Source organism: Brienomyrus brachyistius, chromosome 8 (assembly GCF_023856365.1).
Source record: "Brienomyrus brachyistius isolate T26 chromosome 8, BBRACH_0.4, whole genome shotgun sequence".
NCBI classification, from domain to species: Eukaryota; Metazoa; Chordata; class Actinopteri; order Osteoglossiformes; family Mormyridae; genus Brienomyrus; species Brienomyrus brachyistius.
The window spans coordinates 16,179,992-16,204,983 of record NC_064540.1 but is presented as its reverse complement, the minus strand read 5'-3'; the positions used below and the strand labels follow the sequence as shown (position 1 = coordinate 16,204,983).

Here is a 24,992-nt window from a genome sequence, read left to right as displayed (position 1 = left end):
TCAAAACAAGGTCTTACTGTACATTTGCAAAGTGCAGTGTAATTAGATAAGTGTTTCACTGGCCAAATTTACACGTAGAGGGTATTCAGAAGATTCAAATTCCTTATAAAGGCCTTATTTTAAATGTTACAGTGTTAAATGTTACATAAAAAATACATATATAAAAGACAATTGATGTTCACTGTTCTTAGTTGTTTCTGTGCTAAGGACAATATATTGTATTATCCTCTAACTTAAAGACACCAGAATTAAGGACTCTAATAAATATTCATATTTGAATTCTCAAATTTTAATGCAGATTTCTGCCCAAAGTATATATTTTTTGCAATCATCTAAATAATATATTACTTTAACAATGAATAGAAAATGTATGTTATACATTATATCAGATTATTTTAGTCGCACACCTGGAAGCTGACTGTATTCTTTGAATTAATGAATGAATTAAGTACATTATCCTAATATAAGATTACATCATTTGTTTTAGTCACTGTATTTTTCTGTGTTGATCATTTAATTTTAGCTACATTGTTTTTGTGCTTATGCAAATAAAATAGCTTTTATCTTATCACTTGTGAAACGTACACAGACCAGAATAAAAATCAAGTAGTTTTGTTTGTTCTTCATGCTTTCATGAAGTTTTAGCATTTTTAATCTGTGTAACGTTTGTAGTCATTCCTTGAGGTACATCACCATTTTCTCTGCCACACTTTTCAAGTTAATTTGATTTGAACTGTGACATTTGTCTAATTATCTATTTTAAGAATCTAAAATAATATGTTTTACTGTAGATAAAATGTTTTATTATTGCATGTAACACTTCATCTGATTCCGACTGTGGTTTTAGTGGTTTGATATGTATTTTTACATTGCACATGATCAGATTTTATGCAAATTGGATAATATGAATCACTGTGAAGTCCACATCTGTATGCTTCAAGTTAAAAAGCATCCTTTCAATCGGCTTTAATGACTGATCTCCCTGGTAGGTCTGTATATATGCATCTGCTAGAGATTTGCAATGCTCTTTTGTAAATGTAATTATTATGATTATGTGGGATTCAATACCAGTAAGAGAGAAGTTTTTAAAATCGTTTCATTAACAGGAAATTCGGGCCAAAACAATCGCCGCTAATGTCGGCTCTATTCTTCCACCCAGCTGTCTTAACTAAATTTATCTTCTCTTAGGAGAGAGTGAAAAACCCAAATGTCAGGGTCTTTACAAAGCTTTGCTGTAATTGATTCAGGAAAACGTACAGTAAAATATCTGCTACAAATCCCCCTGCATTGTAAGGAAGATTAAATGAACTCACAGCTCAAGCAACCTCTCTCTCCCCCCCCCCTCCCTCAACACCCCCACACACACACGTCTGTTGGCCCTTTATTTATTTCTTCTTTGTAGTTAAGCGGACATTAAGAGATCAATTCTCCTTTTTTTGGGGGGGAGGGGAGTGGCACAGTTTCAGATACAATTACACAATGCGCTGGTGAGGATTACACTATTAGGCATTTATACATGGGTATGTTTCACCCACTTTGCGGATGAACTCATAAGGGTCTGCGCTGGTGACCAGTGCTGACGGCTTATAAGTGACAGCTGTGAGTGTCGGCCCCTCACAGGACTGCTGCTGAAGCTGCACACCGGCGTGCTTTTAGTTCCTTTATCACCCCAGACCACGAGTGTGTGTGTTGGTGATGCGGTTAGGGGTGAACTCGCGGAGCGGTTCCTGTCAAACCTAGTAATACCCTCATCTATTTTTTTTTTCACTGGAAGGGCAGTAATTACTTTTCTTTGACACTTATTTATACAGGAGACACCTTTATCCCAAACAAATCACATATTTATGCTCTCATATCGCTGCGGAAAGCCAGTGTACTGGGAGCGGTGGAGTCTGCACTGGCGTTTCTCACGACCGACCATAAGTCGTGCCTCTCTGTGAGCTCAGACGATGACAGCGATGGTGGTTATCCCAGCTACAGTCAGCACATTGTGACTCACAGGGCTCTTAGGTGGCAGTGCAGCTTAGAGATGCGGATTCCGCTAATGGAGCAGCCAGAATCCCTCTGTGGCGCGTGGCGGCGTCACCGTAAGCCGCGTCGATAAGTTTGTCCGCTTGTGTCATGGGATTTGCATCAGGATTTGCATGAGAAGTAGAGAGCAAATTAATCTTTCTAAAATCGTTAATGAACCGGCGGCTGACACCAGGCTGGGGGAGCATCACGAACAGGCTGCCCCGTTAGCTGTCTGACTCTTGCTGGTTAACCTCATTCTTTATTTAATGATAGGCTTCAGTCAGCCCCCGGGATATCCGTCAGGATAATCTCAGTATCTCTAGGGTGGCATCGGAGCACAAGCAACTGGCGAAGACATAAGCAAAATTAACCTATGAGTTAAATTTACATACGTTTTAAGAAAAAAACAAAAATAGTTTGTATGTGAAAAAACTTAGCAACAAATCTTAAAGCTGGTTGCTTTTCTAATTTGAAGATCTGTATTTAATAAACAGTGCAGTAATTTTTGATATTTAAACTTATTTCCTATTAGCATTAGATTTTTTTTTTTTATAACTGCTACCCATCTGACATTGACATGCATTTTAGTTTCGGCCAGTACACGACCTTCCACTGCTTTAACACAGATTCGTTTCTGATGAAATCTGCATTCAATAGGGTTCATGCTTCCAGATGATTTACCATTAGAATAAGTGGTTAGATCTCCCTTTTACAAATTATTTTTCATAAAATTAAGTGTTAATATACATAAACTTGCTGTTGTTATGGAATGATTCTCAACATTTCCCTCATATTTTAATGGGAACCACTGTTGGTGAGTTAAATGATTCTACTACTTTGATACATAAGAGCGATGTAGTAAAAATCCTTGTTTGGAAATGACATCTAAATATAAATGTCAGAAAGCTAATTGTTTCATTTGTAACAAGGACTGTAAAGTATCTCTAAGGTAATTTAATTTCTGATGTGGTGCATAATCTGAATAGATAGGATTTCAAAGTAGTCCGCACAGACCGCATTTCAACTTCCACACTGAGAATATTTATATATCAGGGTAGTAAAATTACTTGTTTTATTAAAAAAAAATAAACCGCACAAACAAACTCGTGATTCTATCTGACTTTAAAATCTATCTTGGGAAAATACACAAGACTTTCCATTTTGTAAACTCAGTGAGATAAACCCTTAAATTAAATGTGGATCCTAATTTCTTTATTAGTTTGTTTGTTTGCACGATTATTATGGGCTTGCCATGTAGACCGATGCTGTGCGGATGATGTGGGATTTTAATGAATCATTACTGGGAGTTTTTTTTAAATAGCCGGAAGTGACCTGAACCTCATTATACTCTCCAGAGCTCCCAAAACAAGACTTTTACACTAAAACCAACCTATCACAGCCATAACCCCATTCCCACACACCTGAACAGACCAATCACATACAGACACCTGACGATACGCCATCACTCTTGCATTTTTGGGCCATAGGCTACAGTTGTTGTAAGGCTGAATGAATTGAAGGGCCTAGACCTGAGGATGGCCTTTACTGTACCTACCAATAAACACACTTCAGTCAGAAACAGAACGAAGATCCTGAGCTGCAGGCGGTGGACAGACACCACGTATGAAATTCCAGCAGCGCTGTGACGTCACACCTTGCAGTTTGGCCCCCTGATTTCTCCCCGTTTTCTACGAGCCTGATGCTCTCTCCCCCTGTTCTCCTACTAGGACCCGTTTTTTCCCAGGTCATGCTGCAGTGGACAGGCGTCTGTACATGCTGTGCTGTTTGCCTCGTTCCAGAGGCGTAAGGCGTAAGGCAGTACTGGATAAGCTTATATGGAAAATGGACAAATAATAGTAACAGTTATCTTTTTTATTTGCTGTTGTGGTTTTAGTATTACGGGCATTGTGGTGGCACAGACTTCAGCGGCAAGGTTGGAATCTCTGTCCCAGCTGAGTGTTTGTAGAGTTCTCTCTGTAATCCCGTAGGGTGTCCAAAAACATGGTAAGGAGAACTGCAGTTGCCAGAAAGTCCACAGGTGTGAATGACTGCATGAATGGTGTATCTGCCCTGCAGTGGGCTGGCCCCCCATCCTGGGTTGTTCCCGGCCTTGTGCCTGTAGTTTCTGGGATAGACTCCGGACCCCCCGCAGTCCTGCACAGGATTAGTGATGCACCGATAAGGAAATTTTTGACCGAAACCGATTATTTTGAAAACTGACGCCAACACTGGTACCAATTGTTTAGGAGGTTCTGCTTAAATAAGTTTAAAGGGACACTCCACCCAAAATAGATTAAAAAATAAATATTATAATAATATAATATTCCAACAATAAATATATTTCAAAAATTGGTACAGGTATTTATAATACAGTAAAACACCAACTCTGGCATACAACAACAGAGCATTATATTTTACAACTGTATTCTTACATATTTATAACATTTATAACAAAGAAGGGTTGATTATTAAGTGTGATAAACTCTGTAATTTTCCAAGTATTTTTACTAATAATTTTGCACTGTCTGCAGTGAATTTTCTTTTGCTGTCAAATGCATGCATTCCTGACGGACAGCCGTTATTCAGCAGTACTGCATCTTCTCTGTTGGAATAGATTTTTTTTTTCAGAAACTTTTCATGCTCTGAAAAGTTGTTACCATTTGCACAATCTGCCTTTTTTGTCGACGTGTCTCTTGCCTCGTCAGTTTGTCTTGTTATCTGTCTTTTTATGTAGGATTTCTATTCAAATTCAATAAAAAATTTGTAATCTACATTAAAGCTTATAGTTCTAATCGGAGGGTACGCACTCCAGTGAGCGAGAAACTGCATTTCCGTTGTCATGTACTGTATGTCTTGCGCATAAAATGTGAATTGACAATAAAATATCTTTGAATCTTTGAAACATTCTTCTGTGTTTTGCCTTAAGGTGAGCAATTAGGTTTATTGTTTTCAAATGTTTAATAGTAGATCTTCCTCATTAAATTTTAGCTGAGCAGAGTTTGCAAAATGCATTTCTAATGCCATAAAAATAATTCCAATCAGCATAAATTTTTCTAACTGTTTAGTATGCAGGTGTGCAAAGCATTATGGGTCACCATTTCAAAGGTAATTATATAAATACTGGCAAATTTTTTATCAACAACCAATGGTTTCTGATTGTTCCTGTATCGTCTGAAACCGAAAGTTAGATGATACAATCGGTGCATCTCTACATAGTGGGTATACAGGATGTATGGGTGATTTTAATATTACCGTCAACAAAGAGCTCCTTGGTAAACAAGTGAATATATGTAACTAGCATAAAATCCTCAGTGGGAAGTTCTCTTAACCAACCAGAGCTCAGTTTATTGATAGTAACTCTCGTATAGAATGCAACTCTTGAGGAGCAACACCGCTGTAGTGTTAAAATCTTTAAGGACGTCTATCATTCAGACATCTCATAAAGACGGATGAATTAGCCTATGTCTAAGAAGGTTAACTGGCGACCTTGGTATGGCTAGCAGAAAAAAACAACACGTCTGGCAGATTGCCATGGCTATAATACACAAGGGGACTGCCAGCACGAGTGTCTACCAGCCCTTCACAAAGCACTCACATACTAGGCCAGTTAACAGCAGTAATTGACCTTGCCCTGGGATTTTGTGAGGAAACACAGACTAGCACAGAGTGAACAGCCAGAGCCGAGACCGGATCTGAACATACAATGAAGAAACAGAATTAGAACTATTAAGATTTCTACCTCTGAAATTCTCCATAAACAGTCGAGCCACTGAGGATTCTTCTGAATTGATCTTTTTCCTTTCGCTGTACTGAAAATGTATCATCTTGTCATTGTGCTTTAGTATAATAGGTAAAGTAAGTGCATTTTGAAGGATAACACTAAGTAATTCTGAAACATTTTTGAGAAATATAATTTAAGATAAATATCATTTATGTGCCATATCCTAGCAATAAAAGTGCAGAAAATGCAGTGGCTTCTGCAGTGAAATTCATGAACCTGTCTGTATCAAGTCCATTAATATTATCACTGAAACCCATAAACATATTTTGAATACATATTATTAGGTATCTGATAGTTACCTGTCCAATTTAAATCTTCGCTCTATAGTTATGACCACTAAATTAGGTTATTTTTAACGCATAATGCAGATGAGACAAATTACGGCTTTTATTCTTGGGAATTGGACAGAATATTTCGGTCAATTTGTTCCCAAATGTTTAAGTGGGACATCAATTTAGACCAAAGTGCATACTTTTCTAATTTAAAAAAATAAATGATGAGGGGAAAGATCCATGCCTATTATTTGATGATGATGAATGAGAAGAGATGATTAGGGAAGGTGACCATTGCCAGGAGGCTTTTCTGAACTGAGGTTATTGTTTTCTTTGCGGATATTAAATATGAGGAGTGTGGCACTTAATAGGGATCGTTATCAGTTTTTTATTCTGTAATTTAGTATATTCTACTGCTACTTTAGAGTAGCATAATGGTGCAGTTGGTTGGATGTGTGCGTTGGTTGTGTGTGTGTGTGCGTGTGCATGTGCGTATGCGTGTGTGTGTGGGTTATGTACATATTACATTGTGGGGACCAAATGTCCCCAGAATGTGATAAAAAAAAAACTGTTTTTTTCAGTCCCTGCAAGGAGAAACTCAATTTTATAAAAATGTGTGACTAACCAAAAAAAAAAATTAAAGTCTTGTATTTTGTTTGGTTACTTTTGGTGAAGGTTAGGGCTGGGTGGGGGATAAGGGTGTCATTGTTGGAACTAGGGTTATGACCATAGAAATGGGTAGACAGTCCCCACAAACATGAATATTAAAGATGTGTGTGCATGCGTGTGTGTGTGCCTGCATGTGTGTCTGTGTGTGTGTGTGTGTGTGTGTGATTGAGGTTTCAGCCAGGGTGCACCACCCTTCGGACCCTATGCTGCCTGGGATTGGCTATCGGTCCCACTGTGGCTCTGGCCAGAACAGGACAGTGGAAGATGAGTGGATGAAGCTATTTCCATTATTAACTTTGCAGAATTTCTGCAATTTGTAAAATGTGTAATGTTAGAACTGATATTCGAATGCACCTTCGCATTTGTATCTTCAACACACACATTTCTTGTTTCCAGGTGCAATTAACTCCTTAAGTCACACGGAGCTCAAGGGAGTAAAATGACCGCTATGTGCCAAACAAATGCCACAACAGGGAGTCGTCTCATTTACTGGGCTTTTCTCTTAAGCCAACGGCTTCCATTAGGCTAGATTATTATGGAGGCGACGCTTCAATGCCTCATTAGATTTGGCAGGAATAAGTCTGCTTATATCATTCACTTCAAAGGCCAAGCAGGCAGAGATAGGCTGTCCACTCTGTGCAGAAATGAACGTGGTACCGATGTTTTAAACCAGTCGGTTGGATAGGCAGCCAGGCCGGTCGGCACGGCACTCCTCAGCGCTGCCTTCCATTGCACAGCTTGCAACGTGGTTATTTTAGGGTGGAGTGTAACCTGTGAAAAAGATGCGGACAATGAATAGCAGAAAGTGGCGGCTTCATAAACAAAAAAAGTAGCTCTAGATTAATGCTTGTGTTTCGCAATGCTTGTGTTTCATTTTTAGAAGAAAATCACAATTTGTGTAATTCGGTTGGCTTTACATTGGCCGTGTATCCTGTAAAACTTATTCAGGCACCAGAAATCAGTCTGTCTGCAATTAAAAAAACCTAATGAATAATTACTCCCGTCATGGGAGGGCTGGGCTGCCCGTAACAGTGTGCTGTCTCTCAGAAGGAGCTTTATGGGTTACTGGCTTCACCCTGGGACCGATACATGCTCACTTAGTACATTGTCAGGGCGCCCTGGAAACACAGCACCCATGAATGATAGATGAAAGCAAACTGCTTATTGCCTGTGACCTCCTTGCATGGGGGGTTGATCTGGCCATCAAGCCATGTGCCTGTCTGTGAGTCTCTGTGATCTCCCTGCCTTTCACTGGCCTGCTCTGGTTTCCCTCCACAGTCCAGAAGCACGTGGTTCAGCCGAATCGCCTTTAGTGTGTCAGGCTTTGTGTGTAAGAGCCCTGTGATGAACTGGCAGCCTCTCCAGAGCTGAACTTGGCTTTTGGCCGCTGCTTCCTGGGATGGATTCTGGAGCAGCCACCCCCCCCCCCAGCTGTATTATTGAAAATAAATGGACGGATGGTTTTGAAGTATTAAATTCCTTCTCAAGTTTAGCCCTTTTGTGGCGCGACCGCCCCAAATGCGACAGACTCTGTGAGCACCTTTCGCCAGCTTGCCTCTTAACTCTAACTTCTTTAAATCTAAATGCACTTTTAATTACAACCTCTGATTGCAGGTCTTCTCATTTTCTGGGGCTTCCATTTAGCCAGCGGCATCCAAAGAGCTGTAGTATTGTGCTGGTGGACTGACATCCTTTTACTCATTCTTCGCGTTTAGAGGTGGAACAGGCCAGATGCATGCGGTTCGCATTGCAGTGGGACCACGGAATGTCCCCAGCCCTGCTAATGCACCAAAGGCACTTTTTCACTGGTGAAATAAATACATAAGCAAACCGCCTCTGTCTTCTGTGGCCCTGTCTGGTTTGAAAACTGCAGAAAACACTGGAAAGTGCTGAGAAACCGAGCATTATGGGGAAAAGCCACTGGCAAAAACCAGAAAGCCAGACTCCTTTCATAGGGGAACTTTACCTTTTCTGGTCAGTTCTTCCCCGCCGCGTTTTCCTATACTCAAGCTGTCTGTCCCAGGGGGTGTACACCACAGGCAGCCTCTGTCTGATCTTTCCCCCCCTTCTGCTGACTATAAACACCAGAACACAGAGCGTGAGGTTTCCTGAAACCTTCCCCTGCATCGACTCCCTCCTGTACTGTTTGACTTGGTTTTAACCGCTGCAAAGAAATATCTGGCATGTGATAGCCGCGTCTGGTCGGGACAGCTCATGGCCCTGACCGCCTGGCTCCAGCGGTCCCGTACGCCTGGAGCCGACCCATCTCTTTCTCCCCTGGCACCACCTTACACCGGATCACAACAGTCACTGGTCGGTGTGTCAGTTTCAAGGTGTGGCTTTTGTGGTGGGATACGGATTCTTTAATGGTAGTCTTTCAGAACGACAAGCCAATTATAGAGCAAAAAGGATGATTGACGAGTCACCTGTCTGGCCGGCGCGTAGGAAGTGGTCTGGGCATGCGGCAGCAGAGGTTAAACGAGAACGTGACTGTCAGCGTTGGACCCGCAAGGCCGGCTGCTGTCTGTACCACGGACTCTCTGTGCCGCTCCCATCTGGCGGAAGGTAAAGGAGCATCTGAGCCTCTTCTGCCAGCTTCAGCAACAGCTTCCTCCCCAAGGCTGTCAAAACACCTGCTGCCCAACTCACCCCCTATCCATTCCTGAAAGTAAATACCCCCTCCCATGCCCCGACTAGTACTGGCCTTTTTAAATTATGATCATTAATCTATTTATTGGTATTCGACTCACAGTCCTGCTTTAAGCTGCTGTATTATATATTATTTACATAAACATTGTGCTGTGTACATAAAACATTCGCACCCACCCCCCCCGTTTCTTGTTGGCCTGTTTTTGACTTAAAATGTTGTGAAAACCCACTCCTTTCCACTTTGGGTTCATACGTTGCACTGTGGTCCTGGAGGCGTGTTATTTCATGACACTGTAAACTGGATACTGGGAGAATATTGTCCTCTATATTCTTCACTTGACTTTAGGAAATAGAGGCTGGTCAGGAAAAATGTGGAAGAAGAAATAAGGATGGATGTTCTTACTTATTAGCATACAGAAGTAACAGTTGTTACTTTATTAGAATATGAATTTCTTTCCACGGTATCCCATCTGTCATTTTGGAACAATGACTAAGCAGTCTGCAAAAATCCCTGTAAATGTAGATGTGTCAGTATGTATGCAGATTCAGTGAAAGATGACCATCTTACTTTACGGCGAAGGGTTCTTAAAGCAGGATCATTTACTCCAAAGACCACAACCGAGTAATAAAGAATGATAAAAGAAAAAAATAATTAAGAGCTTTATCTTCAAATTAATTTAACTCTTTTAATGGTTCCGATTGTTTGATGAAATACGTTGCCATACAAATGGTAGTCGGTGACATTATTGCTGCAGTTAATCAAAACATGTATATTTTAAACTATACACATGGTCATTTGTATAAAGACATTTTGCCGGTGATGAATATTTACCTTAGTTATATAAACGAACCGTAGTTATATAAATGTAAGAATATTTACCAAAGCGGTATTTAGTATAAAACCTCACTGCAACACTTCTGTGCTGTTTTTCCTGCACTGCCATCAACTCTATCAATCGCTGCTGCACTGAATGTCTCACACTCTGCAGACTGGCCAGGTGCGTCACTCAGGGTAACAATAACAGTTAATCAGAAGGAAACATGTTTTTTTATAATAGATGCCACATCTTAATACTGCAGTTTAAAACTTAAAGCACTGAAGCACATCCACTATGTGACATTATTGACAATGTAGAGTTATGACAGAGTTATGACAACGTAGACATGAATCTGGTTAGCATCGCCATCTCTGCCAATATGAAATTTCTATGCTCATTACATCTTCCCATAAAATGACCCATCTTAACTTTGATTTGTCAGTTACTGAATGACCAAATTTATTCTTCCTGTTTATTCATTTGTTTGATTATTTGAGTACCGGTCAGCAAAGTGGATTTCGGTTGACAGCCAGGTCCTATTAATAGGAGGAAGGTAGCGACTGAGGTCAGCGAAAGGCAGCCCACACATTTTTTTGATCTGGCCATTTGTACTTGTTTCCTGAGATGACAACTTCTGCATAATCCAGGGCACCTTCTGTGATACCACGCTAACAGTTAAGCCCATGGAAGAGCTGAATGGCAGAATTCTGGTGGCTGAAAATGCTCTTGTGAAATATTTGAGCCCTGAACCAGGCAGATCGTATCATATCAATCAGTCGGTAAAGCCCAACAGTCTACTGACAATATGTATAGTTATGAAAATCGTATCGACAGTCGCTAAGCTGTCAAGAGATACCTGGCAGTTTAATTTCATTCCTTTTCTGTCTTGAATAGAGAGAGTGGGACCCAGTGAATGTGATCACTGCATAAATGGTGTAGGTTTAGGAGCAATTGTATTTTGCATCGTAGTGTAACAATTCTTACATTCTCCTCATTGAATGAATAGGATACTGCTGCATTTTAGACATGTCGGAGGACAGCAGGCATCAAAATTCGCAGATTACAACTCATATGCAAGCAAGAATTACACCAATACATGTATATTATTTGTCCGGATGACTCACCATCAGTAAATAGAACTATACAAAGACTAGTAACGCTTTATTGGGAAGAGTCTGCCTACAGAATATTTGTAGCATTTCAACAACGTAGTTCAGATTCAACGATTCAGCTGTTTCGCTGTCTGTAGATGTTTAACATAATACGCAGTATATAGAGTGTATGTAATTATTTGCGAACATGCCTACATATTCGTAGAATAATTTGATTGAATTTGACTACTCACACATCCGATGTTATATTAGTTGTTGAATCTCAACTAATAGGTTGTTGAAATGTTACAAATACTCTGCATGCCCTCTGTGGATGGGCTGTCCAGATCAAGCGTTACCGAAAGGCTGTATCAGAGGCCAAGGAGCTACATATAAGTGTATTTGCTATGTATTTGGTGAGTGTATCTTTTCAGTTTTGGATAATGATATTGAAGAAACATGCCAGAACATTTATGAAAAAAATCCATAGATTCTGCAAAGGTAGCAGATGCGATGCCTGCATTCTCTCCAGTGTGCTTGAAGACGGAAAATGATACGCAGGCCTTGTACCTACAAAGCCATACATACATACATTCAAAGTTTCCCAAACAAAACGACAGTAGGCTTATATGGAATCTCAGCATTTAAACAGATTACAAAATTACTAGTAATAGTGTGGTATTAATGTCAGTTTTACGTACGGTTATGGGGACAGTACTGCCTGTTATTGGGAGTTCAATACTGGCCTTTTATTTGAAGGTCAAGAGTAAGAGGTTAATATTTAATTTTAAACAATTAAATGGGTTCAAACAATGAAATAGGGAATAGAGAAAGGAAGCCAGTGTGTTATTCACTGGTTCATTAGTGTTCTGTTTGGCTATTATTACCTTTTACGGTGTTCTATTCATTGACGGTACATCAAAGCTACATCAGTAGTTAAATTAGGCTTCTGCATTGACCTAATGCATTATGATGATGCGAATCTCTGTAAAACGTTTATAAGGGTCTATTTAGGAGTCATAAAGTAATCTATTAGAACTGTTACTTCAACTGTTTTATATAAATTACTGTTTATTACAGAGTAACGTAACAGAGTGAAGATAACAAATGACACACATTATATGTGTTGTTGGGTGAAAATGTTACTGAATGTAGAAATTTTCTCATGTTTACTCAGTTTTTGCAAGAAAACATTATTGGTTATAGCCTTAGGAAACATCGGTATTTTTGCAGAATATTTGTGAATACAGGCATACAGGCTGAACCTTATATATTAATGTTATTGTTGATGATGATGATGACTGAAAAGAGAGATGCAGCAGCAGCAACAACAACAATAATAATAATAATAATAATAATTATTATTATTATTATTATTATTATTATTATTATTATAAATTATTATTATATTAGCCGTTTCAGCAGAAAAAACAATTATTCTTGTACTACAGCCCTTGTGTTTATAACATAGTTGCTAAGATTTGTTATCTTGTAATGATGTGTGTCTCTTGTGATGCCATTTATTGGTATTTTATGTATAAACCCGTCAGAGGAATAGTCTAATAATAATGCATGTGTATGGCTGCTATATTGCATCTTATATGTTGTATTTTAATTATTTCTGTAATTATGCTTTCTCACAGATTCAAATTCCCGTTCAAAGGAAAAGTATTCCATTCACAAGCTATTGGATGACAGCATTATTTGCCCTTGGCAACTGAAGATGATGTTACTATGGAAACAACTTGTGATTCTATCAGTCATTGGCTGCCTGGCAGGTAAAATCTTGCTATTTCTTTACCGCTGATTATATGCAAATGTGTTGCATTCAGTTCATATGTATGTTCTGACACAGTGTTACTGTCATATTCAAATGTACTGCTTTTAATGTCTCTGAGATACTTGGTCTTCTGCTGAAAAGTTGCTGGATGGTGTACAGGGCCCAGGGATTATATGCTGGAACAAACAAATTAGAATTAAAGCTGAAATACTAAATAAGATGGTAACAGTAGGTAATTTTCTTTTGTAATTTTTTAAATATTTTTTCTCAGGTCCTGTGTACAAAAAAAAAAAAAACGTTCATCACAGAAATTTTCAGATCAGGAATATCACAACAAAAGTTGTCATATCTTTGTTTTCTTCCTTTTAAGGCTCTTCATTGTTACTTGCTTTAAAAAAAATGTTACACAATGATGTGTAAATATGTATGAACTCAGTGGTAATGCTGTATTTTATATATATATTCTTCCATTGTCGCTTCCTGTTGAATCTAATTTAAACGGAATTATTTAAAAAAACTTATTACACCTAAATGTAAAAACATATTGAAATAGATAAACATTTGAGAGCTTTTTAGCAACTGTTAAGATGATCAGCTATAGAATGGTACATTCTAAATGAAATGGATACATTAAAAATGATTAACTGCATCAGATGCTGCTGCGTTTATAGACCATCATTTTTCGTCACATCACACGGATCTTCTTTTTAATAGTGTTGTGTATGCTCTGTGTCTGAGAGGGAGTGCGTTAGAATGCATGGCCTTTCACAGCCAGCTACACCATGCAAATGGATTTAGCATCATTTATGAGTATTTCATAATTTTAAAGCCACTTAACATTTTATACAAAAATGTGTTTTACTAACTGAAAAAAATCTTAGGTATTTGATGCATTGCCAAAAAATACTGAAATATACTGCAATTATAAGGTCCTTGTATTGTAATGGCATTTCATACTGAAAACGTTTAAAGTTATCATTTACTGTATAATAGGGTTTTAAGTACATGTAAGGCTCATGTATCATGATATTCGCTTTTCAGAGATTTTTATATTACAATTCTTGTTGGGCTGTTTAGTATAAATATGATGAATTATAATCTGTTATATCCGTTTAGAATTTAACTTATTCAGCTGCAGTATGTACGAAAGTGTTTGCATTTTTTAAATAAACTTCATAGACATAAGTGACACAGGTTTCCAACACAAACATTATTCACAATTATAAGGCGAGGGGGTTATCGCTCGCTCTGTATCAGATGTTTAACACGTCCCATAAATTTTCATACAGATTGAAGATTAACATTAAGTTGCTAGCTAGTACTTTTCGAGGAGCGGGTACTTGAGGGACCCCCTTTGATAAATCTAGCATTATGGAAAAGGCAATTAGAACCTCAAAAGGGTGGTTATTCCAATCATCTGGTCAAAAGGGCTGAAATGCCCCCCGATTCATGCATCATGAGGAACCCTACAGGATAAGACCTGAATGGATTTTTTCATGGTCTTTTCCATCAGACACACAGTGGTGTTTCTGTTTCAGTTAATTATATGGTTCATGATGTCTGCTTACCGTATATTTTATATTTACTTTGTTAAACTAACAACAAATGGCTTGTCGCAGGTTTCAGAATCTCTGCTGCCTTGCAGCCGAGCTACAGCAGCTTGTATTCCTGTAATATAGTGTTCTCTGAGACCCACAGACAGCCCATGTTTATGCTCCTATCAGGAACTGTGAGGGAGGAAAAAATGTGGACTGTCTGGCAGAGAGATGGGAGGGAGGAAAAATGTGGACTGTCTGGCAGAGAGATGGGAGGGAGGAAAAATGTGGACTGTCTGGCAGAGTGATGGGAGGGAGGAAAAATGTGGACTGTCTGGCAGAGAGATGGGAGGGAGGAAAAATGTGGACTGTCTGGCAGAGAGATGGGAAGGAGGAAAAATGTGGACTGTCTGGCAGAGAGATGGGAAGGAGGAAAAATGTGGACTGTCTGGCAGAGAGATGGGAAGGAGGAAAAATGCAGACTGTCTGGCAGAGTGATGGGAGGGAGGAAAAATGTGGACTGTCTGGCAGGATGCTGGGAGGGAGCAAAAATGTGGACTGTCTGGCAGAGTGATGGGAAGGAGGGAAAATGTGGACTGTGTGGCAGGGAGCTGGGAGGGAGCAAAAATGTGGACTGTCTGGCAGAGTGATGGGAAGGAGGAAAAATGTGGACTGTCTGGCAGAGTGATGGGAAGGAGGAAAAATGTGGACTGTCTGGCAGAGAGATGGGAAGGAGGAAAAATGTGGACTGTCTGGCAGAGTGATGGGAGGGAGGAAAAATGTGGACTGTCTGGCAGAGAGATGGGAAGGAGGAAAAATGTGGACTGTCTGGCAGAGTGATGGGAAGGAGGAAAAATGTGGACTGTCTGGCAGAGAGATGGGAAGGAGGAAAAATGTGGACTGTCTGGCAGAGTGATGGGAGGGAGGAAAAATGTGGACTGTCTGGCAGGGAGCTGGGAGGGAGGAAAAATGCAGACTGTCTGGCAGAGTGATGGGAAGGAGGAAAAATGTGGACTGTCTGGCAGAGAGATGGGAAGGAGGAAAAATGTGGACTGTCTGGCAGAGTGATGGGAGGGAGGAAAAATGTGGACTGTGTGGCAGGGAGCTGGGAGGGAGGAAAAATGCGGACTGTGTGGCAGGGAGCTGGGAGGGAGGAAAAATGCAGACTGTCTGGCAGGATGCTGGGAGGGAGCAAAAATGTGGACTGTCTGGGGGTCCCCGAGGATCACATTGCTCTAACAATTTCTGAGATGATCCAGAATTCACCTCTGTTCCTGTGCACATCTCGATTAGAAAACCCAATGTAGCGATGTGGGTGGCGATCAGATAAGTGAGAATACTACTGCTCACAATTAGACCCTCCGAAGTTTGCATCGCCAAAAACGTTTCATATATAATACCATATAAATGACACCAGATCCTATGTTTAAATTTATAAATTTGAAAATTCACAATTAATTCGCACCCAAGCTTCTCCAGCACAGCCTGCATCTCCAATATGCTCATCAATCACCATTGTTGCTTTTTATTTTTATGCATTTTCACAGATTGAGGGATTTTAGGGATGCATAGAGGGTTTCTAAATCTCATTTTCATGCCGTCTTCTGTTGCGCCTATACAGTATTAAATGAAGCAATTTGAAATGGTCTGTTGCATTGGATTGTACTGTTGTCATTGTTTTTTATATGTTAGCCTGTGCAGCAAAATATGGGCAGTTTTTTATAATATCAAGGCCTTGCTTATTAGAGAATATCTTCAAATATGTTTGTAAGTGATTTGGCTGTCATTTGCGTCATTGTCATAAAGATGTTGTATTGTGTAATAGTACAGCAGGTTTATCTAATTCAACAAATACTACAACGGGAAAAATGGGACATTCAGATGAAGTTAAAATAATGAGAGTATTCGGTAGAAATGTACTTAAGACGGATAATTATGGTATGCTGGTTTCATCTTACTATATTTTCCGGATTCGCTTGTGGCTTCAAAAGTGTAAAATGAACTGATTCGAGGCAGGAAATCTCACTTGAATATTTTATTCTCGTTTGTTAAAAGAAGATAAAAGACATGCTTGAGGCCCAGCGCTAAACACACAAGCTGCTGCCTTCATACGCTCCAGCTCTGCTCTCTCCTCCCATCTCTCACTCACGCTCCATCCACATTCAGTCACAGACAAAACAGACCCTCTTCTCAACCAATATGAAACAGCTAAATTAAACTCTTACATTATCCCTAGCATTGCTGAAGTGCATTACAGCAATTTGAACTGAGTAATATTACAGTCACTCTGTAGACGGATGTTGCTGCAGATGCTGGTCTATGTACTTAATGGAGTATTATTCATGGATGTAACGTGATTATGTGTACGTCGTCCATTTTGTACTGGTGTATTTAGCAAACATTTTTGGCAACACATTTTAAGTGCAACAACATGAGGGCTCGAGGTGTCCTGGGATGCACATGGATGTCAACCCCCACTGGAAAAAATTACAAAAATCATCCCCTTCTGAAAATATATCACCTCCCTCACCACTCCTCTAAATCGTTCTGTGTAATCTCACTCACTTAAAAGTAAATCTCCGGACTATATGAGAGTTACAACATAGCGTAATTCCCACACTCAGCAAATTTTACTGTCGGGGGATCCCCATGAGCCTACCATCCCCCCTCGGAATATTTTTACACCTCAATCGCTGACAAGCATTCGGTTATGCAAAGCTGAAAATATGACACCACAGTGATTTAAGAACTGTTAAGTTAAATTGTCACCCTCGCAAGAGAGAAATGTGTGCTGTAGAATATGGCAACCCCATATGTCAGCTTCACATCTGTAATTCTGTATTACAGAGGAAAAAATAAATAAATACATTTTTAACAATTAAGGAGCTGCATGGTGACATTTTGCATATTGCAGTTCCAGAACTTTCCAACAAAGGATACAAACACATGTAGGACTCTGTAGTCCCCCAGTACCCATGTGTGTTTAGGGTGTTTCCTCTCATGAATATCTGAATGTCACTTACTTAATCAAATCTTAAAAACTACATCCATCGTGTTATATAAACAGGAGGACAAGCATTGTCATTTAAGCCTGAACGGATTTCTGACGGCGAGTGTTATGAAAGCGATGAGCCTGGGCAAATTAAACAGCTCCAGCACAGTCTCTGCTGTGAAAGATTCAATTAAAATGTTCAGTCAATCTGAAAATTGCTTGTATTTTTAGGATGCGTTGTTTTGGATGCATTCTCCAGGGACACAATGACCTGAATGGGCATTTTTGTTAAATATTAATATCAGGTCAATTTATGTATTTGATTTTAATGTTATTATTTATGCCTATATATGCAGTACTGTGTGAAAGTATTAGAGAGTCAAAGAAAATGTTTAAGGCTATTTATCTGGGTAGTACATGAATATTTGCTCAGAAAAAAAACACAATTTAACCTAAGAACATATGCAAATTAACAATAACACATTAAAAAATAAGCAAGAATTTCTTCTGTTCTTCAAAAAAATACTGATACCTTGTTGAATGACTAAATGAACACCGCTTTGGTTCCCAAACCTCTCCTCAGGGGCAGCCCAGACATCACATTTCTCCAAGTTTCTCCACCAGCTCAGTTTATAAATTAATTTAAACAACGTGGGGTGGTGGTCAAGTCAAAAATGCACGGGGGGTATGTTCCGTGTGTATAGAGTATCCACAAACAATGGGGTGATCTTAGGAGAGGTTTTGAAAAGGCTAAGCTGACATACTTTGGAAGACATAATTAATTACTTCCTATGATTTTGCACAGTACAGTGTGTGTGTGTGTGGGGGGGGTGCTATGTTTATATTACATTGTGGGGACCGAATGTGATAAAAACCAGACATTTTGACATTGTGAGGGCCACTTTTTTTTGGTCTCGAAAACCTGAAACTCAGTTTTATAAAAATCTGTGACTGCAATGAAATTTTCTCAAGATTTTTGTATTTTGTTTGGTTACTTATGGTTACGGCTTGTGGTTAGGGCTGTAGGTTGTCATTGTTGGAATTACAGTTTTCCCAATGGACGGTCCCCATATACACGTGTGTGTGTATGTGTGTGTGTGTGTGTGTGTGTGTGTGTGTACGTGTGCCTCTGGCTAGCCCTGATGATATTTCATAATTATTTAAGCAGGATATGCGCACATCATTCCTGTCACATGATTTCTTTCTCCCATTTGTGTCTGGGGTAATGCTTTTGGCAGTAAATGACATTTTCTTTCAAGTTCAAAAGGAAGGGTCGCTTTGTCTTAACTCTGAATGGAATCTGTCGTCAGTCAAACAGCTCTAATATCAGTGATTATGAAGGCACTTAGACCAGCGTGTGCTGTGTCCCTCGCGTGTGCTGTGTCCCTCGCGTGCGCTGTGTCCCCCGCGTGTGCTGTGTCCCCCGCGTGTGCTGTGTCCCTCGCGTGTGCTGTGTCCCCCGCGTGTGCTGTGTCCCTCGCGTGTGCTGTGTCCTCCACGTGCGCTGTGTCCCCCGCATGCGCTGTGTCCCCCACGTGTGCTGTGTCCCCCGCGTGTGCTGTGTCCCTCGCGTGTGCTGTGTCCCTCGCGTGTGCTGTGTCCCCCGCGTGTGCTGTGTCCCCCGCGTGTGCTGTGTCCTCCGCGTGCGCTGTGTCCCCCGCATGCGCTGTGTCCCTCGCGTGTGCTGTGTCCCTCTGCCTTTCCAAAACGCAGTGATGTGGAATGTTTCTCCACTTGACTCAGGAAGCAGGGCATAGGCATTGACTGCGGCAATGTAACATTAAGCAGATCAAAGAACCTTATTTCTTTTACCTATAATTGTGCTGTGTTTTATCACTGGAATTTTAGAGGTACTGCCATCTGCTAAGGTTTTCATTGTACAAACTGCAACAATATGAATGCTAACAACACGTGACCTAACTCTGCACTGTGGCTATGCTGTTGTGAAATAGCACCATAAAATAGGGCTTTTTAAAAACCATTTTTTTCTTATAAAGTTTCTGCACAAGGTTCAGCAAGAATATTTCATGCGTGACCTTCTTTGTTGGCCCAGCTGGTTCCTTTCACCGATTTTAGCCCGAAGAAACACTCCCCACAAAAACAGATGTCGACTCACAAGGCTGTGTTGGTGTATGTTGCTGAAAGGGACAGAGGAAGAAAAACAGCAAATTAAATTGTTACAGCCAGTCAGGGGGTGGCATGATGATGCAGTGGTTAGCACTGTCGCCTGACACCTCTGGTACCAGGGTTCGAGCCTCCACGGGAGTTCCACGTGTGTGAAGTTTGCATGTTCTCCCTGTGCTATTGTGGGCTTTTCTCTGGGTACTCCGGTTTCCAAAAACATGCTGAAGCTAATTGGCGATGCATAATTGTCCATTGGCGTGCATGAGTAAGCAAAGGGTGTGTCCCCACAGCAATGCAACACTGAATGGGACAAGCGGTTTCAGAAAACTGATGGACAACCAGTCAGTCCAATTCCACTGAAAGAAAGGATCAGAGAGCCAGTGTTTGCCTGTTTTTACGATGCTTGTTTTTCCGTTGTTAAGTTATTGGCAGCTGAGGTAATCAGTTCAGTATTGGTGTTTTAATCATCCATGAAGGCAGTAAGTAGAACTCAGGTGTATTGACTGGTGTGACATAAAGAGTAGAGAATATTTAATGAGATATGGCTCGACTTGTTACTGTCTACATGTGCTTGCACAACATAGACAGAACACATCACAGCACCTACAGTAATATCTGATGATTTCAATGACAACCCTAACCCCCACCCAGCCCTAACCTTAACCATAAGTAACCAAACAAAATACAAGTCATTTGGACATTGGTTTTTGATTGCAGTCACAGATTTTTATAAAACTGAGTTTCCCCCCACAACGTCAAAATAATAGGTTTTTATCACATTGTTGAGATAGCTGGTCCCTACAATGTAATATATACCTAATCCCTCCCCCAAACCCACCGCACCCCCCAATACAGACACATGCACACACACACACACACAGACACACACACACATACAGAGACTAAGATATTCTACAAATGAGTCTGGATTTGCTATAGTTGCTATAGCCTTAAATCTCTTTTTTATATTTGTTAAGACCCCCCATGAAGTGAATTAGCAGTATCTCCCCGGGTTTCTCCAGTCGGTAACATAGCTAAACGGAGATCAATGAACTCACGTTTTTCTTCTTCCTTTCAGCTTTTGCAGAAGATGAAATGTTCCTTGGTCCGAGGTGGATAACAGAACCCAGCGATTTGACACTCCCCATTGATTCCCCCGACCAGGAGGTTACCATACCATGTGAAGCAGGCGGGGACCCCCCCCCACAGTACAGGTCAGCCCATCGATGTGTCGCACTGCTTCTAGAAACCTCCGTTTGTAAACCATCTCATGAAATATTGCACCCTAGAAATTTTTGGTATAGCACATTAAGAAAAATAGAAATCTGATCCCGCATATAGATTACTTTAGACATAAATTAAGAATAACATTGTTGACACTTACCTCTGCACAAAATCTCCCGGCATAACATTGATTTCTTTGGTGGTAGGCTAGTAGTTGATTGAACTATACCATAATTACTTTAATGTAAGGATTTATTAACAGTTTAGTGTTGCTTTTTAAAGCTTATATCACTAGAGACATTTGCTTCACTGCTTTTGGGAAAAAAATGCCAGTAATTGGAATCACTGGCCTTTCTGGGTCCTGTCTTGTTCTTTAACTACTATACCAGAAAGGGCACTGCAGTTGTACCCTTGAGAAATGTGCCTCAGCTGAAATCCGTTAAGTAAAATCTGTCTGGCTGAGACCCAGGTACGACTGGAAACTGCAGTGCTCATGATTAGTTTGACTGGATAATGATTTCTGAAAAGCAAATTAATTCAAATTTCACGATGAAGCTATATTACTTTATCCATGAATGCATGAAGAGATAACACAGTCATTAAGTGCTTTCCACTTAAGACTTACTTGCAAACCTGTCAAACATTTCTTGATAAATAAATAAAGAGGCTGGTGATGCTCTTGCACGCGGTTATGTTCCGTACCTCGGTTAGCACCGTGTAAGTGCATCGCCAGCAGTAACCTTCTGAGTGGCGTTTTGTTTAACACGTTTGCTCTTGTTTATGCTTGTCGAAAATCTGCATCTTAAAGCAGCAGGGAGCATCATCGCATGTGTGTAAACACAGCAATTTACATTTATTTTGCAGATGCTTTTTCCCAAAGTGACGTGTAGTTGAGATGGCTGGGTCAAACAGTCCCTGGCACAGTTGGGGTTAGGGGTCTAGCTCAAGGACCCAACAGAAAAATCACTCAGCCGACCGCAGGATTTCAGCCAGCAATCTTCCGATCACGTATACCCTGGGTTCCAAGCAGGGAAATGTAATTCTTCTTTCAAAATAGACAGCCTTGACCTTAAAATAGAATCCAGTAGTTGAGGTAACTTTACTGCCAAAACATTAGCGTAATGCTAGCTGGTATCTTCCCTTTGCCTTTACTAAAATTTCAGAGATTGTATAAGCTCATATTTGCCATGTTGTTTGGAAAGATGAGCAAGTATACGCACTTGTCAAAATGAATTCAGGACAGTGGTAGGGGAAGGAGTTACAGTTCTCTGGAATTTATACAGCATGCAGATATTCAAACTGCATCTCTGTCGTCAGAACGTTAAGCTAGGAAGCCGTGGGCAGAACACAGTATTATCTAAGATTTACGTTCTTTCTTCTAGTTGGTGTTTTCCAAACCAGTTCATGTAGCCGGAGCTGGGAGGGAGCAAAAGTGTTCACTGTCTGGAGGGGAGGTGGAAAGGAGCAAAAATGTGGACTGTCTGGCAGGGAGGTGGGAAGGAGCAAAAATGTGCACCGTCTGTGGGTCCCCGAAGACTGGGTTAGAAACCACAGTTCTGGATGTTTCAGATGGATCCTGTTACAGTTTGGGCTTTGATCAGTTTGCCCAACTGAATATTGCTGCAGGAAATCCCTTATTCTTATCAGTGTCCAAAAGCAACTGTGAGCATGTGGTTAGTGCGAGAATACAGGCTATATGTACAAATACCAAGTCCTTGACTTATTTTGTTGAGTTGTCTCATGCAAAGATGGTGAGGAGCTAAACAGATGATGTTAAATATGATGACTGATGTGACAGGAATGGGCAGGCCTTTCAGGTGTATACTTGGACAGAAAGCTCTCTGTGCTCAAGTGTTCTGTTCTGTTAATGTGCCTATCTGAACAGTTCAGAGAGCCTGTGTGTAACTAACTGAGAGATAAGGTCCCCTCCAGCTAAGTGTGGCCTTTTGTCCTGATGCTTAAAAGTGAGACGCTCCATAGCGCCATAACATATCAATAACATAACATGAATACACAATGTGTCCTGCACCACAGCCTCAGTGCTATGCTAGACAGGAGGATGTTGTAGAGCGATGGCTTTGAGCTCATCAGAGTAAATTGCTCGCTCTCCTCCCTCTCGCTCTCTGTCTGTTCCTCTTTAAAGTTCTGCAGCAGTAAATTGTTATGGAGTGGTTCTGAAGATTTGAGGAATACTGCATGATGTTGACCTTGATTTCCAGGGGTCCCATCTGTCAGCGCGGTGTCAGCGTTGGGCAGGAGGTACCCAAAGCCAAATCCCAGAGGATGGAATCTGAAGCAATGCATGATGAGTCAAATTATACTGCGGATCATATGAGTATTGAACGAGTAACCAGCTGTCAGAAGAAAGCGGGTTTATTTACATGCGGAGGAAAGTAAGAAACCCCACCTGGTTGTGAAGAAATAAAAAATCTCAGGGGGTCGTATCATGAGATGGGCGCCTCCATCTGGTCATCAGTATGCAGGAAAAAAAAAATAACAGGATAGCAGGAAAGTTAAATGCAAAAACAACTGTTGCAAGAGTGTCAGTCCACAAATGCCTGGTAGCTTTTTTATTTTGTGAGAGAGAGCAGGATCTGAGATAAGGAATAACGGGCAGGACGTTCTTGTGGAGCCAGCAATGGCTCAGCATGAAGTGAGAGCAGCCATCCGTTATTAACACTAACTGAAGTCAAGATAGCAAAGGCAGCAGGTAGAGGGTTGTGGAAGCAGAGATGAGTCTTGTCATCGTTACTGTCCGAATTCATGTTCGTGATGTTGTGGATACTTTGATGTTGTTACAAGTTCCCATGACGAATTCTCTTCACTGAAGCATTTAGCTACAGATAAAACACTGAAATCGCTATAGCAATACATCGTGTTTTAGGTTTAGCGGGTTTCTCATTTAGCAAGGTGTTGGGCATCCCAGCAGCTGCAGGTAGAAGAGTACTGGCAGGGGGGCGCTGCTGTCAAGCTCTGTTAGCTAGGCGGTCTTCATGTAACGCTGTAAGGCTGAGGTCAGCCAGAGTTGAGACCGCTGTGCTCTTAACAACAGCGAAAAAGCTGCATGGTTTCTCAAAAATGCCGCCGTCACAACTGGCCATGAGGATACAGCTGTGTCCTGTGGATAGAGCTGATCGGTAAACGTGTAAATACCTGAATCACGTCTTTGAGTAAGCAAACGCTTCTAATCCGTGTCAGAGGGAAAACTTTTACCAGCGTTATTTTCACATTTGGTGCGTTCAGTAGCGTAGCGGAACGTCTCTCGATAAAAATAATCATGCTTTGTTCTGATGTTTCCAATCCTTGGCATCTATCACCACAGATGAAAGAAACGTGTTTCAGCTTCCACAACTAACCTATTATAATTGGCCATTTCCATTCATTGATATGGTTTTCCATCTGTACACTTGTAAGTTATGCAGAGTTAATTGACAAAAAACGTTTGACTTTTAAGTAAACTTTTTCTTCGCTCATCCCTGCTTTGTTTGTGGAATAATGAATGACTGCTGGAGAGTCCGTGCCATGGCAAAGTGTGCTGGTCTACTCCTGTGCGGCCAGATGGCTGACGGTGTCTCTGTCGTTTCAGGTGGTCACTAAACGGAACGCTCCTTGTTCTCGGCAGCGACTACAGACGTCACATGTCCCGGGGCGACCTAATCATTAGTCGCCTGGACAGGAACCACGACACGGGACTGTACCAGTGCACGGCGTTGGGCCCACTGGGGAGCGTCCTCAGCCGGAAGGCGAGCCTGCAGTTTGCCTGTAAGTCATTAGATCGGTCTCTGAAGTGCCTTTGTGCACTTCTCTGGGTTTTTCTTTGGAGCTACACACCAATAAAAGACAAAAGCGTAACATTTAAATGGTGTGAATGACAAATGCACATTCTCACTCACTCTACATAACTGGGGGAACATTAATGTGTCTTGATTTTAGTAATGAATAAATTTTGAAGGTTGTCACCATTTCTTAGTGTAGTGATCGCTCGGCAGGCAGGAAGGTAGCGAAACCGTGGAGTCAGGGGAAATAGGGTTTATTCTGGGCAGA

The 24,992-nt window shown here is 40.8% G+C and overlaps 1 protein-coding gene across 1 annotated transcript in view; it reads left to right on the top strand.

Annotated features, from left to right (window-relative positions):
• LOC125747649 (contactin-3-like) overlaps nucleotides 1-24,992 on the top strand; it is a 62,079-nt gene that overhangs the window by 3,684 nt on the left and 33,403 nt on the right. Inside the window, exons 2-4 of the mRNA XM_049023062.1 lie at nucleotides 12,937-13,071; nucleotides 20,803-20,938; nucleotides 24,535-24,710. Of these exons, the coding sequence (XP_048879019.1) occupies nucleotides 13,017-13,071; nucleotides 20,803-20,938; nucleotides 24,535-24,710 (367 nt within the window). The 5' untranslated portion in view covers nucleotides 12,937-13,016. The remainder of the gene's footprint in view (nucleotides 1-12,936; nucleotides 13,072-20,802; nucleotides 20,939-24,534; nucleotides 24,711-24,992) is intronic.